The sequence below is a fragment of the Pelobates fuscus genome, chromosome 2, assembly GCF_036172605.1.
Source record: "Pelobates fuscus isolate aPelFus1 chromosome 2, aPelFus1.pri, whole genome shotgun sequence".
NCBI lineage: Eukaryota > Metazoa > Chordata > Amphibia > Anura > Pelobatidae > Pelobates > Pelobates fuscus.
The window spans coordinates 428345624-428361474 of NC_086318.1; the positions used below are offsets into that span (position 1 = coordinate 428345624).

A 15851-nucleotide genomic window follows, 5' to 3' on the forward strand; every position below is an offset into this window, starting at 1 on the left:
GAGCTGGGTGCTGCCTTTCCTTTTCCAACCTCCTCAGCTAAACCTCAGAGAGTGGTTAAGGACAAAATTGTCCGTAATATGGCTTTCCTTGGTAAATCCCAGATTTGCAATAACTTCAATGCAGGTTCCTGTGGATTTAGCGCGTGCCAGTTATTGCAGGTGCGATCTCTTTGTTTCAGGGCACATGCCAAGACGATGTGTCCTAATAAATTGTTTCCCAAACCCTACATGGCCTCAATCAATGTGACTTGTTTCGACAACTTACTACAGAACCATCCCTCACCCCACTTGGTGGAGTTTTTGGTGGTGGCATTCACAGAAAGGGTTCCATACGGGAAATATTTATATGCCATCCGGCATTGTAGAATGCAAGAACTTGGTGTTCGCCTTCGCCAATCCAATAGCGGTTAGCAATCTGTTACAGATTGAATTGAGTCAAGGTTTCCTAGTTGGGCCATTCACTTCCCCACCTTTTTCAGTATGGAGAACTAACCCTACTGGGATGGTTTCTGGTAAAAGTCCAGCTAAGCAAAGGTTGATTATCGACATCTCTGACATGCCCCAGGGAAGGGGGCATGGCTCGGTAAGACAGACCTCATTAACGCCTTCAAGCTACTCCCAATACATCCTTCTATGTGGCATCTACACGGTGTTAAGCAGCAAGGTTCTTATTACTTTTTCACTCATCTCACTTTTTGTGCAAAAAGTAGCCCCAGGATTTTTGATACCTTCTTTGAGACTTTATGCTGGCTACTGCTCAATGTCTGTGAATCCTGCACAGTTATTCACTATTTAGATGACTTCTTGACTATTGAGAGTAACTTATTCCCACCTAGTAGCCAACTAGATCCAACTATTCCAATACCTGGGGGTCCCCGTCTCCCCTAAAAAGACATAAGGACCCAACACGTTGATACATTTCCTGGGTATCACGCTAGATTTGGTCAATATGCTTGCCAGTTTGCCTAGAGATAAGATTGAGCGCGTCCTATCCATCATCGACCTATACCTCTCTGCTGGATCCTGTAGTCATACAGAATTACAGTCTCTACTAGGCTCCCTCAACTTTGCCATGAAATTATCCCACAGGGTAGGGCTTTCATATCTAGACTACTCAATCTGTTTCCCCGCTTTCAGTCTTATTTCCCGCATTTCACTGGACGTTCCGGCTACCTCGGATTTACGCATGTGGCAGGAATTTCTCATGAGATAGCAGGTTTATCCTTTTACTTACCTCTTACTACCTTACTATTTTTACAGATACAGCATCCACCTCTGGCTTTGCGGCTATTTTTGGTGAAAATTAACTTGGGGGGGCCTCTAGAAATGTACAATGTACCAGGTTTTTCCACCACTTCTGCCCTATTCGAGCTCTATGCTATTGTAGCTGCGGCAGTAGCACGGGGAACAGTTTGGTCAGGTGAGATGTTTTTTGCACAATTTAGCCACCTGCCATATAATTAACAAAGGTCGTTCTAAATCTCTGATCATCATGAGCTTTATGAGGAAATTGACTTGGCTGGCGGCTAACTATATTTCCTTCCTGGTATGCGTGCATAATACTGGCGTTCAGAACGTAGCGGCTGATCATTTGTCTTGCTCTCCATTTCAGGAATTCCACAAAGCGCTACCAACGGCAGCCCTGGTGGCTACCGTCATGGCAGGACGTGACATTGGATTCGGAGATCTGTTAACACATGGCAGACTCCTTTCACAATTAGCTTTGTCTGACAATACTAGAAAGTCATACGATAGGGCTTTCCATGTTTATAACAAATTCTTGTTGGACTTTCAGGTTGTAAATAAATATACAATAGAAACTATTGTAGCTTTCGCTTCTTTTTGCCACCTTAAATTAAAATCTTACAACACCATCAAATTATATCTGACAGGGGTACAACACCATATACTTACACTTTGGCCAAACAACCACAGTTTCCCATCTTCTTATCAAATCGAACCATACTGTAAGGCATTACAATTTCAAAACCCACACCACCATCCTCTAGATCACCTATTCAGTCAACTTTTCCAATCATCATCGGACTTCATGGATACAACCCCTTTCGAATCACACACCAAGCCGGTCATTAAAACCGCTATCTACTTAGCTTTCTATGGGTTCCTTAGGCCGGAGAGTTTAACCCCTTAAGGACTTCTGGAATCATGACATGTCACACATATCATGTGTCCGTAAGGGGTTAAATACTACAAACATCACATCCCAAGACGGCATTAAAAGATCCCAGATTGTAAGAATACAAGACCACTAGTAACATGTTATATGACGGTCATTGTAGGCTGAATAAATCTTGCATGGTATACTCTTTTTGCCCTCTTTTATTACAGGCTTACCGCATCGTCTGTTTCGGCACACCACAACCGACTGTTTCATGTTTTCTATGTTATCATATGGTATAAGTTAGATACTGTCACTACTGCTTTCTATGCACGGAATACCGGTATATAAATATATATATATATTTATTTTTGTTATGGTTGCAGTTAGATCTGTGAGAAAAACAACACTGGACACATAGAAAATATAAAATACCTTTTATTTAAAGAAGAGACCGACAGAACATTCTCCACAAACCAATAAAAAATTAGCAATTTCATATAGTTAAAACTAAATATGGATTATAACAACTAAACATGTAGTAGCATGGCTCACATCAAATGTAAGTTAAAGCCATCTATGGGTACGATATGGAAAACGGATACGGGATAATCATTAGAATACAGGGTTGGGGAGTTCTAGCAGCAAAGCGCATATAAAATGCAGCACGATAGTGTTCGATCTGAAGGACTCCGTATAACAGCCACAATGTAACTAAGACCTCGCAGATAAACACTGGTTCACAACTTCTAGCAGATGGGAGTTTTCCAGAGCGGCAGCAACGCGCTCCTTGTCGGCAAGCTGTTTATTTACTGTGTGGAAAAAGAGAAACGTGATCAATAGAGCATGAAGACTTAAAGGTTATACACTCCACGTTTTGTTACAGCTACACTAACTTCAATTTTAGTTTATATTAAAAAAAAAAAAAAGGAATTTAATAAAATATATTTGTCGTCACAGGAACGTTAGAGCACCTGCAACATAATGCTGCAAATCGTATAGTCTTATCTACGGATTTTCTAGTCACTGACAAGATGTATTCTGATTGGTTGAAAGTAGGGGGGTGGACAATGCTGGACACAAGGTAAGCAATCTTTATTAAACGTTACATTTACAGAGCAAAGGTTTCCTTTAATAGAGACGTCCCATAACGTTTACAAATGCAAATATTTTCGATCATTTTGTATCCCAGCTATTTCCATTTAAGAGTTACAGTCCCTTTAAGGTGCTCTCCCAAGTTCACTTACGACCAAGCCACATGTTTACAAACTATACATTTATGAGCCAATAAAAAGGTACATCTTTCTATATTAAGGTAGTGGCAGGAAGATGGTTGGAACTTTGGTTCCTGGGATTTGTCTGATTAGACTTTATTACTCTGAAAACTGTACAAAAGCACCGGGATTGGACAGATAACTGAAGCCAAACTAAGCTGTTAATAATCTGTGTAGTGGAAATCTTGAAGCCTATAAACTGTTTTTTTTTTTTTTTTTTCAAAAAAACAGAAATACTAAAAATAGTAGGAGACATGTCAGAAAAAACACTCACTAGATAAATCACTGAAGAGTGAAGGCAGGGTTAATTCTGCAGGGATAGAAACCTGATGTGCAAAACATGCGCGGTTTGTGCCATCCACTTAGACTGCATGTTTCAGGGCAGGGAGAAGTAATTAAATGAAACTTACCTGCATGTTCTGAGGCATGAGTTCCTGGAGTTATGTGAACATCCACCTTAAATACAGTAAAACAAAGCATGTGATATTTGTTTTTATTAGAAATCTCATGTTTAAAATAGGGGTGATGTCTATTTTGAATGAAGGGTTTAGCAAACAATCCCAACAATATGCATGAAAAGTTCGAAAGAGTCTATATGGAAACAGGTTAAAAAGGCTGGGCAGTGCAAAACAATGCTAAAAAATTAGTATTTTAAAAATAAATATGTAAGAGATACAATCCAGGTTTGTATTGACACCGGCTTTGTTAAATAAGGACATACATTTAATGGACACTCCACGTAGGCTAGGATGCATGCTATACCCCGGCCTGCACCTCCATTACGCACAGTATTTTTTTTTTAAATGTAAATGAATAAATAATTAAAACCGCTGGCAATATAACGCCATCCCTCACACAACATGTACTAGTATGGAATGTGCTTTGTTTACAACTCTACATGCATTGCGTGCTCACCGTCCCCAACCTATTCCTATTGGCTGTATTACACAGAGATGTAGCTGGCTGGATAGGGACACTGTCACACTACTGCAGCTCCTTAACCGACACTGAAAAAGTTATTCTTGAAACTAGTGTCATTTTTACAATATTGCTTACATGGCTTCTGTTAGAGATGAAGACAAATAATAAATAAACTAACACATGGCCAGTGTAAATAATAACCTATACAGACCTGCATCTACCTTATGTGTGCTACTAGAATAGTTTTTTTTATTCTGCAGGATTTGTGCACATATTTCTAGTTTTCATCAGAACACAGTGACTTAACACAATAAATACACTGAACATCCACAACAATTAAACCACCTGCCTAATACTGTGTAGGTCCCCTTCGTGCTGCCCAAACAGCTCTGATGCGTTGAGAAATGAAGTCCAAAAGATGCATGCATCCCCATTGAATGAGATTTCAGTGATGGTTCGGAGTCATCATGGATACTCTAACTTAGGGGTCCCCAACCCCCGGGGCCACGGACCAGCGCCAGCAATTTATAGCCGGTCTGCAAAAGCTTTCACCTGGCTATACCGTCGGGTGAAAGCTTTTGCGGAACGGCTATAAATTGCAGCGAGATATTTCCCCGGTGCTATGAACTTATGATCATAGCACCGGGAAATGCTTCTACCTCTCCCCTGTCGGCTCTGCAGGACCGGAGGGAAGATCAGAGATCTCCCTCTCTGGCCTGCTCACAGTGTAATACTGGCAGCCGGCAGGGGAGGGAGGGATAGAGGTCCCGGGTGATAGAGGCCCCTGCAGCTCCTCTGGTTCTCCTCTCGCGAGCTCAGAGCATTGCCGCGGTTACCACGGCAAAGCTCCGAATCTTGCGAGAGTGAAATCTAGTAGCTCCTGAGGCTGCTAGAGTTCACTCTCACGACTGGGACCACCAGGGATTGCAGGAGATGTCCCCCTTCCAATTCAAAGATAAGCAGGGAGAGGGGATATCAAAATACATATATTTTTTTTAAATTAGAAAAATATATATTTACTAATCTACCCTCCAACCCTACAGACCCACAATCATTCCCCCCCATACACACACGGCGCCCAAATACACACACTGCCCCCCTCTTGTCAAAGTCATTGAGATATTTTCTTTGTCCATTTTTCTTGCTGCCAACACATGAAATTCAAGAACTGCCTAACTGCCTATGTTGCTGCCTAACATATCCCTCTCCTCTTGACAGGTGACATTGTAACGATATAATCAATGCTATTCACTTCACCTGTCAGGGGTTTTAATGTTGTGGCTGATCAGGGAAGATTGAACTTTATAATTTACCTGAAGCTGATCTTGTCAGTCACATTTGTGGAAGACAGGCTGTCTTTAACCAGTAAAAGCAGAGCAATTGCATATTTGATTAATAAAAATAATGAAACTTGGGATAAGGGTAATGGTTCTGAGTCAGTTTCCTGGGTGAATAAAACTCCCTCATACACTCACCTTAAACCTATCTGGCAGTGATCGCAGCAGTTTGACTTTAATAGAGAGTCCAATAAGGGTGGCCATGCTGCAGTGAGGGATTGTGGGTGTGAATTCTACTGACACTGCGCTGTCCTCATCATTGACCTGTGACAAGGGATTAAACAGTCAGTAAATGGGGAGCAATATATAACATGCCTACACTGTATGTGCACATTAGATCCGTGTTATAGTATGACTCAAAGAAGGCCACTCAGACAGTGAACTGCAAAGCAGATTTGTCAAATGAAGGCCTTTGTAAAGCTGTTACAGAGGCCCTAGGGTTAACCTGGAGTCAAAAAGTAATGGATTGCAACAATCATTCCCAGCCAGGTGGTAAATTAGAAGTTAATCATTTATATTACAATACTGGTTATTCTAGCCTTAATATTGCAAATTATTTATCGAGCCTCTCCAAGATTAACAATCACATCAAAAGGCAGAAAGTGGTGAAAATAAGCTCAGAATGTCACCGACTAAAAATCAGAAATGATTTCCTTTGAATCTGAACCAATAAGTCTATGGTCAATTTAAAATTTCAGTAATTATGTCTGAAGTGTTCCGTTTATATATTATAGATCTATTTATCCCTGGTCACCTTATTAAAATAACCACACCTGATGGAACAACGAGTAGCTCAGTCTTATGTTTTATACTCTGCCAGTGGCACAGATCCTAAAAATATTGTCATTTTAGAATACCAACATGGAAAATGCCTCAAATAGGGTTATTCATAATAAGAGATTTTAAGGTAAAAGGCCAAAGTAGCCAAACTGAAAGCATAGGTAACAGAATGATTCCAGTTTGGCTATTTTTGCCTTAAATTTGAAATTCACTCTGAATTCTCACTTTAGTGAAGAATCGTGATAGCAATCCCCTAGTCTATCCTAGAAAATGTCTGCAGCGTCAGTAATAGTCATCACTTGTATAGGAAAATCAGGTCACATCACAGGATTAAACGCATAGTTTACCTTGACTCTAATTTGTTCCACAACATTGAGCTCTTCCAGGCTGAGTGGATGTTCCGGGTCATTTATTGAACGAATAAGATGTAACACAATAAGGAAAACATACAAGAGCAATAACGAAAGTCTGATTCATCAAGGGACTGTTAAGTTATCGAATACTATAAATACTATTGGGAGACGGGTACCCCATTTCCTTTAGCCCACGAGGTGAGACGATGACTGTCAGTAAAACATTGATTTCCCAGATCATATGGGCTGTATTAGTGAGAGGTGTCCCTTATAAGCAGAGAAGAGCTGTGCAGAGACCCATAATCCCACACCATGCCAGTAGCTAGGAAGGAGTTCAATCAAATAGTGATGCTCCTCAGTGATCCCCATTAAAGAGCAGGGGGCTTATGTATAAGGAGTAATTTGGAAGCAACGTTCCTTTAGTGAAGTAATAGCATTACCACAGAATTAATATCCATACATAACCCTGAAAGGAATACTACATTGCACTAATTAAAAAAACAATATATCACTGTTTAGTAGATATAATCAAACATGTCTGCATTTAATGATGCATTTTTTTAAATTGGGGGTATATCTAAAAACAGCCTGCAAAAGCTGCAGATCTCTTTTCTGCAGCATTTGCAATCCCTCCCCTTCTAACCCCGCCCAGACTTTGTGGCTGTCCAATCACAGACTTCCAAATGCAGTTCAATGAGAAGTGTTTGCAAGGCAGGTGTTCTAGGCAATTACTGCTTCTTTAGATTAGGCCCACTGAGCTAACCAAACCAGGAAGTAACAGGACATCTGATTGACAGCCAGGGGGGTTGTAACCAGGTTAATTTCATAAAAGTCAATTTCTAAAAATAGGACACAGTATTCACACATAAAGCAATTCAGCAAGCTAATGTACTTTAAGGGTTTAATGTGTGGGGATTTATTGCTACAAAAAGGGTGATCTTGCACCTGCTCAATGTCCTTTCCTACTCTTACCTTGTAGAGATGGAGATTGTCCTTAAAGAAACACTATAGTGTCAGGAATACAAACCATGTATTCCTGACACTATAGTTGTAAAAACGTTTTTTTTAGGCCCCAGTTACTTCCCTTAAAAATGTTATTTTACTTACCCTTTTTCCAGCACAGGTCGCAGCTGGCTCAGTCATCACATTTGACAATCTCAGCCAATCCAAAGTTTTTACATAGGAATACATTGGGAGGCTATTGTGCACCAATCAGCATCTCATCATTGAATCAACACATCTCTAGGGAGGGGCATTCAGCAAACGTCAATGTTGCACTAAACCAGGAAGCACCCAGTAGTAGTTGTCTGTGTGACTGTAACTACAGGTGTTACTAGGCATTAATGTAAACATTGCCGTTTTCTCTGAAAAGGCAACATGCACAGTGCTCAGCAGGGACAGGCTGTAAATACGAGAACAACTACATTACGCTGTAGATCTGCTAACTATAGTCTCGTCCGTTTAATATCATATAGATCAACACATCTTAAAAGGGACACTCTAGGCACCAAAACAAGTTTCAAACTCATTAAAGGGATCTTATAGTGCCAGGAAAACAAACCTGTTTTCTGGCACTATAGGCTCTTAGAGTGCCCCCCTCCCTTGGTGCTGAAGGGGTTAAAAGCCCATCAGTGGGCAGTAACTCCTGTCACTCTCAGCCCCCAGTGGGCAGTAACTCCTGTCACTCTCGGACTGGAGTGGCCGCCCGCTGGGGGCCCGAGAGGGACAGGAGTGGCCGCCCGCTGGGGGCCCGAGAGGGACAGGAGTGGCCGCCCGCTGGGGGCCCGAGAGGGACAGGAGTGGCCGCCCGCTGGGGGCCCGAGAGGGACAGGAGTGGCCGCCCGCTGGGGGCCCGAGAGGGACAGGAGTGGCCGCCCGCTGGGGGCTGAGGATGGTGGGAATGACAGTCCCCCTCTAGGATGGTGGGAATGACAGTCCCCCTCTATCAGTAATAATATCTGCTGAGGATGGTGGGAATGTCAGTCCCCCTCTATAAGTAATAATGTCTGCTGAGGATGGTGGGAGTGACATTCCCCCTCTATCAGTAATAATATCTGAGGATGGTGGGAATGTCCTCTATCAGTAATAATATCTGAGGATGGTGAGAGTGTCAGTCCCCCTCTATCAGTAATAATATCTGCTGAGGATGGTGGGAGTGACAGTCAGTAATATTATAAGCTGAGGATGATGGGAGTGTCAGTCAGTAATATCATAAGCTGTGGGTGGTGGGAGTGTCAGTCAGTAATAAAAGCTGATGATGGTGGGAGTGACATGCAGTAATATTAGAGGCTGAGGATGGTGGGAGTGTCAGTCAGTAATAATATAAGCTGAGGATGATGGGAGTGACAGTCAGTAATAATATAAGCTGAGGATGGTGGGAGTGACAGTCAGTAATAATATAAGTTAAGGATGGTGGGAGGGACAGTCAGTAATATAAGCTGAGGATGGTGGGAGGGACAGTCAGTAATATTATAAGCGGAGGATAATGGGAGTGTCAGTCCCCTCTATCAGTAATATCTGCTGAGGATGGTGGGAGTGTCAGTCCCCCTCTCTCAGTAATAATATCTGAGGGTGGTGGGAGTGTCAGTCCCCCTCTATCAGTAATAATATCGGAGGATGGTGGGAGTGTCAGTCCCCCTCTATCAGTAATAATATCGGAGGGTGGTGGGAGTGTCAGTCCACTCTCAGTAATAATATCTGAGGGTGGTGGGAGTGACAGTCCGCCTCTATCAGTAATAATATCTGAGGATGATGGGAGTGTCAGTCAGTAATGTTATAAGCTGAGGATGATAGGAGTGTCAGTCCCCCTCTCTCAATAATAATTGAGGATAATGGGAGTGTCAGTAATATTATAAGCTGAGGATGATGGGAGTGTCAGTCCCCCTCTCTCAGTAATAATATAAGCTGAGGATGGTGGGAGTGTCAGTCAGTAATATTATAAGCTGAGGATAATGGGAGTGTCAGTCCCCACTCTCAGCAATAATATCTGAGGATAATGGGAGTGTCAGTATTATTATAAGCTGGGGATGATGGGTCAGTCAGTAATATCATAAGCTGGGGATGACGGGAGTGTCAGTCTGTAATAATATAAGCCGAGGATGATGGGAGTATCAGTCAGTAATATTATAAGCTGGGGATGATGGGAGTGTCAGTCCCCCTCTATCAGTAATAATATCTGCTGAGGATGATGGGAGTGTCAGTCCCCCTCTATCAGTAATAATATCTGAGGATGATGGGAGTGACAGTCAGTAATATTATAAGATGGGGATGATGGGAGTGTCAGTCAGTAATATTATAAGCAGAGGCTGGTGGGAGTGACAGTCAGTAATAATATAAGCTGAGGATGGTGGGATTGACAGTCAGTAATAATATAAGCTGAGGATGGTGGGAGTGACAGTCAGTAATAATATAAGCTGAGGATGGTGGGAGTGACAGTCCCCCTCTATCAGTAATAATATCTGCTGAGGATGATGGGAGTGACAGTCCCCCACCATCAGTAATAATATCTGAGGATGATGGGAGTGTCAGTCAGTAATATTATAAGCCGAGGATGATGGGAGTGTCAGTCAGTAATATTATAAGCCGAGGATGATGGGAGTGTCAGTCAGTAATATTATAAGCCGAGGATGATGGGAGTGTCAGTCAGTAATATTATAAGCCGAGGATGATGGGAGTGTCAGTCAGTAATATTATAAGCCGAGGATGATGGGAGTGACAGTCAGTAATATTATAAGCCGAGGATGATGGGAGTGACAGTCAGTAATATTATAAGCCGAGGATGATGGGAGTGACAGTCAGTAATATTATAAGCCGAGGATGATGGGAGTGTCAGTCAGTAATATTATAAGCCGAGGATGAAGGGAGTGTCAGTCAGTAATATTATAAGCCAAGGATGATGGGAGTGTTAGTCAGTAATATTATAAGCCGAGGATGATGGGAGTGACAGTCAGTAGTAATATAAGCTGAGGATGATGGGAGTGTCAGTCCCCCTCTCTCAGTAATAATATAAGCTGAGGATGGTGGGAGTGTCAGTCAGTAATATTATAAGCCGAGGATGATGGGAGTGTCAGTCAGTAATATTATAAGCCAAGGATGATGGGAGTGTTAGTAATATTATAAGCCGAGGATGATGGGAGTGTCAGTCAGTAATATTATAAGCCGAGGATGATGGGAGTGTCAGTCTCCCTCTAGCCGTAATACTATCTGCTGAGGATGATGGGAGTGTTAGTAATATTATAAGCTGAGGATGATGGGAGTGACAGTCAGTAATATTAAAAGCTGGGGATGATGGGAGTGTCAGTCCCCCTCTCTCAGTAATATCTGCTGAGGATGATGGGAGTGTCAGTCCCCCCTCTCAGTAATAATATCTGGGGATGATGGGAATGTCAGTCCCTCTCTCAGTAATAATATCTGGGGATGATGGGAATGTCAGTCCCCCTCTCTCAGTAATATTATAAGCCGAGGATGGTGGGAGTGTCAGTCCTCTCTTAGTAATATTATCTGTATAATATCGCTCTCAGTAATGTTATACGCTGAGGATGGTGGGAGTGTCAGTCCCCCTCTATCAGTAATTTCTGAGGATGATGGGAGTGTCAGTCCCCCTCTCTTAGTAATAATATCTGGGGATGATGGAAGCGTCAGTCCCCCTTTCTTAGTAAGAATATCTGGGGATGATGGGAGTGTCAGTCCCCCCCCTCTCAGTAATATTATAAGCTGAGGATGGTGGGAGTGTCAGTCCTCTCTCAGTAATAATATCTGTATATCGCTCTCAGTAATGTTATAGGCTGAGGATGGTGGGAGTGTCAGTCCTCTCAGTAATAATATCTGTATAATATCGCTCTCAGTAATGATATAAGCTGGGGATGATGGGAGTGAGTCAGTAATGTTATAAGCCGAGAATGATGGGAGTGACAGTCCCCCTCTCTCAGTAATAATATCTGTATAATATCGCTCTCAGTAATGTTATAAGCTGGGGATGATGGGAGTGACAGTCAGTAATGTTATAAGCTGGGGATGATGGGAGTGACAGTCAGTAATGTTATAAGTTGAGGATGGTGGGAGTGTCAGTCAGTAATAATATAAGCCGAGGGTGGTGGGAGTGTCAGTCAGTAATAATATAAGCCGAGGGTGGTGGGAGTGTCAGTCAGTAATAATATAAGCCGAGGGTGGTGGGAGTGTCAGTCAGTAATAATATAAGCCGAGGGTGGTGGGAGTGTCAGTCAGTAATAATATAAGCCGAGGGTGGTGGGAGTGTCAGTCAGTAATAATATAAGCCGAGGGTGGTGGGAGTGTCAGTCAGTAATAATATAAGCCGAGGGTGGTGGGAGTGTCAGTCCCCCTCTATCAGTAATAATATCTGCTGAGGATGATGGGAGTGTCAGTCCCCCGTAATAATATCCGAGGATGATGGGAGTGTAAGTCCCCTGCTATCAGTAATACTATCTGCTGAGGATGATGGGAGTGTCAGTCAGTAATATTATAAGCTGGGATGATGGGAGTGTCAGTCCCCCTCTCTCAGTAATAATATCTGGGGATGATGGGCATGTCAGTCCCCCTCTCAGTAATTTTATAAGCTGAGGATGGTGGGAGTGTCAGTCCTCTCAGTAATATCTGTATAATATCACTCTCAGTAATGTTATAAGCCGAGGATGGTGGGAGTGTCAGTCCCCCTCTATCAGTAATATCTGAGGATGATGGGAGTGTCAGTCCTCCTCTCAGTAATAATATATGTATAATATCGCTCTCAGTAATGTTATAAGCTGGGGATGATGGGAGTGACAGTCAGTAATGTTATAAGCTGGGGATGATGGGAGTGACAGTCCCCCTCTCAGTATTAATATCTGTATAATATCGCTCTCAGTAATGTTATAAGCTGAGGAAGGTGGGAGTGTCAGTCCCCCACTATCAGTAATAATATCTGAGGATGATGGGAGTGTCAGTCCCCCTCTCAGTATTAATATCTGTATAATATCGCTCTCAGTAATGTTATAAGCTGAGGATGGTGGGAGTGTCAGTCCCACCTCTCTCAGTAATAACATCTGTTTAATATTGCTGTCAGTAATAATTTAATATGAGGATGATGGGAGTGTCAGTCAGTAATAATATCTGAGGATGATGGGAGTGTCAGTCAGTAATATTATTTGAGGATGATGGGAGTGTCAGTCCCCCTCTCTCAGTAATAATATCTGGGGATGATGGGCATGTCAGTCCCCCTCTCTCAGTAATTTTATAAGCTGAGGATGATGGGAGTGACAGTCCCCCTCTCAGTATTAATATCTGTATAATATCACTCTCAGTAATGTTATAAGCTGAGGATGGTGGGAGTGTCAGTCTCCCTCTATCAGTAATAATATCTGATGATGATGGGAGTGTCAGTCCCCCTCTCAGTAATAATATCGCTCTCAGTAATGTTATAAGCTGGGGATGATGGGAGTGACAGTAATGTTATAAGCTGGGGATGATGGGAGTGACAGTCCCCCACTATCAGTAATAATATCTGAGGATGGTGGGAGTGTCAGTCCCCCCTCTCTCAGTAATAACATCGGTTTAATATTGCTGTCAGTAATGTTGTAAGCGGAGGATGATGGGAGTGTCAGTCAGTAATATTATCTGAGGATGATGGGAGTGTCAGTCAGTAATATTATAAGCCGAGGATGATGGGAGTGTCAGTCAGTAATGTTATAAGCCGAGGATGATGGGAGTGTCAGTCAGTAATGTTATAAGCCGAGGATGATGGGAGTGACAGTAATAATATCTGAGGATGATGGGAGTGACAGTAATAATATCTGAGGATGATGGGAGTGACAGTAATAATATCTGAGGATGATGGGAGTGACAGTAATAATATCTGAGGATGATGGGAGTGACAGTAATAATATCTGAGGATGATGGGAGTGACAGTAATAATATCTGAGGATGATGGGAGTGACAGTAATAATATCTGAGGATGATGGGAGTGACAGTAATAATATCTGAGGATGATGGGAGTGACAGTAATAATATCTGAGGATGATGGGAGTGACAGTAATAATATCTGAGGATGATGGGAGTGACAGTAATAATATCTGAGGATGATGGGAGTGACAGTAATAATATCTGAGGATGATGGGAGTGACAGTAATAATATCTGAGGATGATGGGAGTGACAGTAATAATATCTGAGGATGATGGGAGTGACAGTCAGTAATAATATCTGAGGATGATGGGAGTGACAGTCAGTAATAATATCTGAGGATGATGGGAGTGACAGTCAGTAATAATATCTGAGGATGATGGGAGTGACAGTCAGTAATAATATCTGAGGATGATGGGAGTGACAGTCAGTAATAATATCTGAGGATGATGGGAGTGACAGTCAGTAATAATATCTGAGGATGATGGGAGTGACAGTCAGTAATAATATCTGAGGATGATGGGAGTGACAGTCAGTAATAATATCTGAGGATGATGGGAGTGACAGTCAGTAATAATATCTGAGGATGATGGGAGTGACAGTCAGTAATAATATCTGAGGATGATGGGAGTGACAGTCAGTAATAATATCTGAGGATGATGGGAGTGACAGTCAGTAATAATATCTGAGGATGATGGGAGTGACAGTCAGTAATAATATCTGAGGATGATGGGAGTGATAGTAATATAAGCTGGGGATGATGGGAGTGACAGTCAGTAATATCAGCTGGGGATGATGGGAGTGACAGTCAGTAATATCAGCTGGGGATGATGGGAGTGACAGTCTCCCTCTCTCAGTAATAATATCTGAGGATGATGGGAGTGTCAGTCCGCTCTCAGTAGAAGGATATCGAAGATCTCCCGGCCGTCGATGGTGTCCGTCACCTCCTCGTCCTCCTCCAGCTCGGTGACCGGCCGCTCCCCGCTCCGCTGGTAGATCAGAGGGTTCGCGTTCTCCAGCTGGCTGCCGCCCACCATCTTCCTACACCCAGAGCTCGATACCCAGCATGCTCTACCCGCCAACGGAAACCAGCGACCGACACTGAGAGCTAATTGGCCAGCACGTGTTCCTGCCAGCCAATCAGCGCGCTCGGTCTTCTCATTGGTGGGGACAGGTGCGCTATGTAGCGTGTGGCGGTGTTCAATCATTCTGCTGTGCCTCGTCAGATTTCTATCCATCGTCACTTCCGGGGAGGGGAATGAGCTGGATCCTGTGCTGCACATGCGTGCTAGCACTCCTGCTACTCCTCCACAGCCAGGTCCTGGAAGGTAAGTAAAACTAGTTTTACACTTTCATTATAGTTAGTGCATTCACTAAGCTTAGGACATGGGACATTTAGGGTTAAGTGAGGGTTCAAATTAGGGTTAGGATTAGGGACTTGTTCACATTTAGTGATATTTCACATTAGGGGAATATCACTAAATAGTGATTTCTGACACTCTATTTTAACCCTTACCCCAAGGGTTAGGGTAAGAATAGAGAGTGAGAGAGGTTAGAAGCACTCACCTAACCCTAATTTAAACCCTCACTTAACCCTAAATGTCCCATGTCCTAAGCTTAGTGAATGCACTAACTATAATGAAAGTGTAAAACTAGTTTTACTTACCTTCCAGGACCTGGCTGTGGAGGAGTAGCAGGAGTGCTAGCACGCATGTGCAGCACAGGAACCAGCTCATTCCCCTCCCCGGAAGTGACGAGGGTATAGAAATCTGACTGGTATAGCAGAATGATAGAACACCGGTGCGGTGACGTCATGGTGATGGCACAGCGGTGAGTGTGGTGTAATGATGGTGTTCTATCAAAAAAGCATACCCCGTGAAAAAGACATACCATCGTCACTTCTGGTGACGCGGCTGCACCGGAAGTGACGTTGGGAGGGGGTGTGTGCCGGTTAGGGGATTTTTACAGCGAGCAGGGGACATTAAGCCCACAGTGCGCACGCGCCTCATAGTACTCCCGTCGGAGGTACAGCGCGCGTGCGCACTACTGGGCAGGGAGCACTTCACACCCCGCGGGTGCACAGTTAAGGGGTAGGGAAATTTGATGTCCATTTCGCCTGTGAAATCTCCCTACCCCTATACTGCGCGTGCGCAGACCCAATAGACCGCGCGTGCG

At 43.1% G+C, this 15851-nt stretch overlaps 1 protein-coding gene across 1 annotated transcript; it reads right to left on the reverse strand.

Annotated features, from left to right (window-relative positions):
* Positions 1 to 2541: 2541 nt before the first annotated feature.
* Positions 2542 to 14843, reverse strand: CIAO2B (cytosolic iron-sulfur assembly component 2B). The gene is made up of 5 exons (XM_063441528.1): positions 14585 to 14843; positions 6779 to 6856; positions 5790 to 5915; positions 3804 to 3849; positions 2542 to 2931 (listed from the first exon to the last, which is right to left on the reverse strand). Exons 1-5 carry the CDS (start codon positions 14711 to 14713, stop codon positions 2834 to 2836), a joined length of 477 nt encoding a protein of 158 aa, XP_063297598.1. The 5' UTR covers positions 14714 to 14843; the 3' UTR covers positions 2542 to 2833.
* Between the last annotated feature and the right edge of the window lie 1008 nt (positions 14844 to 15851).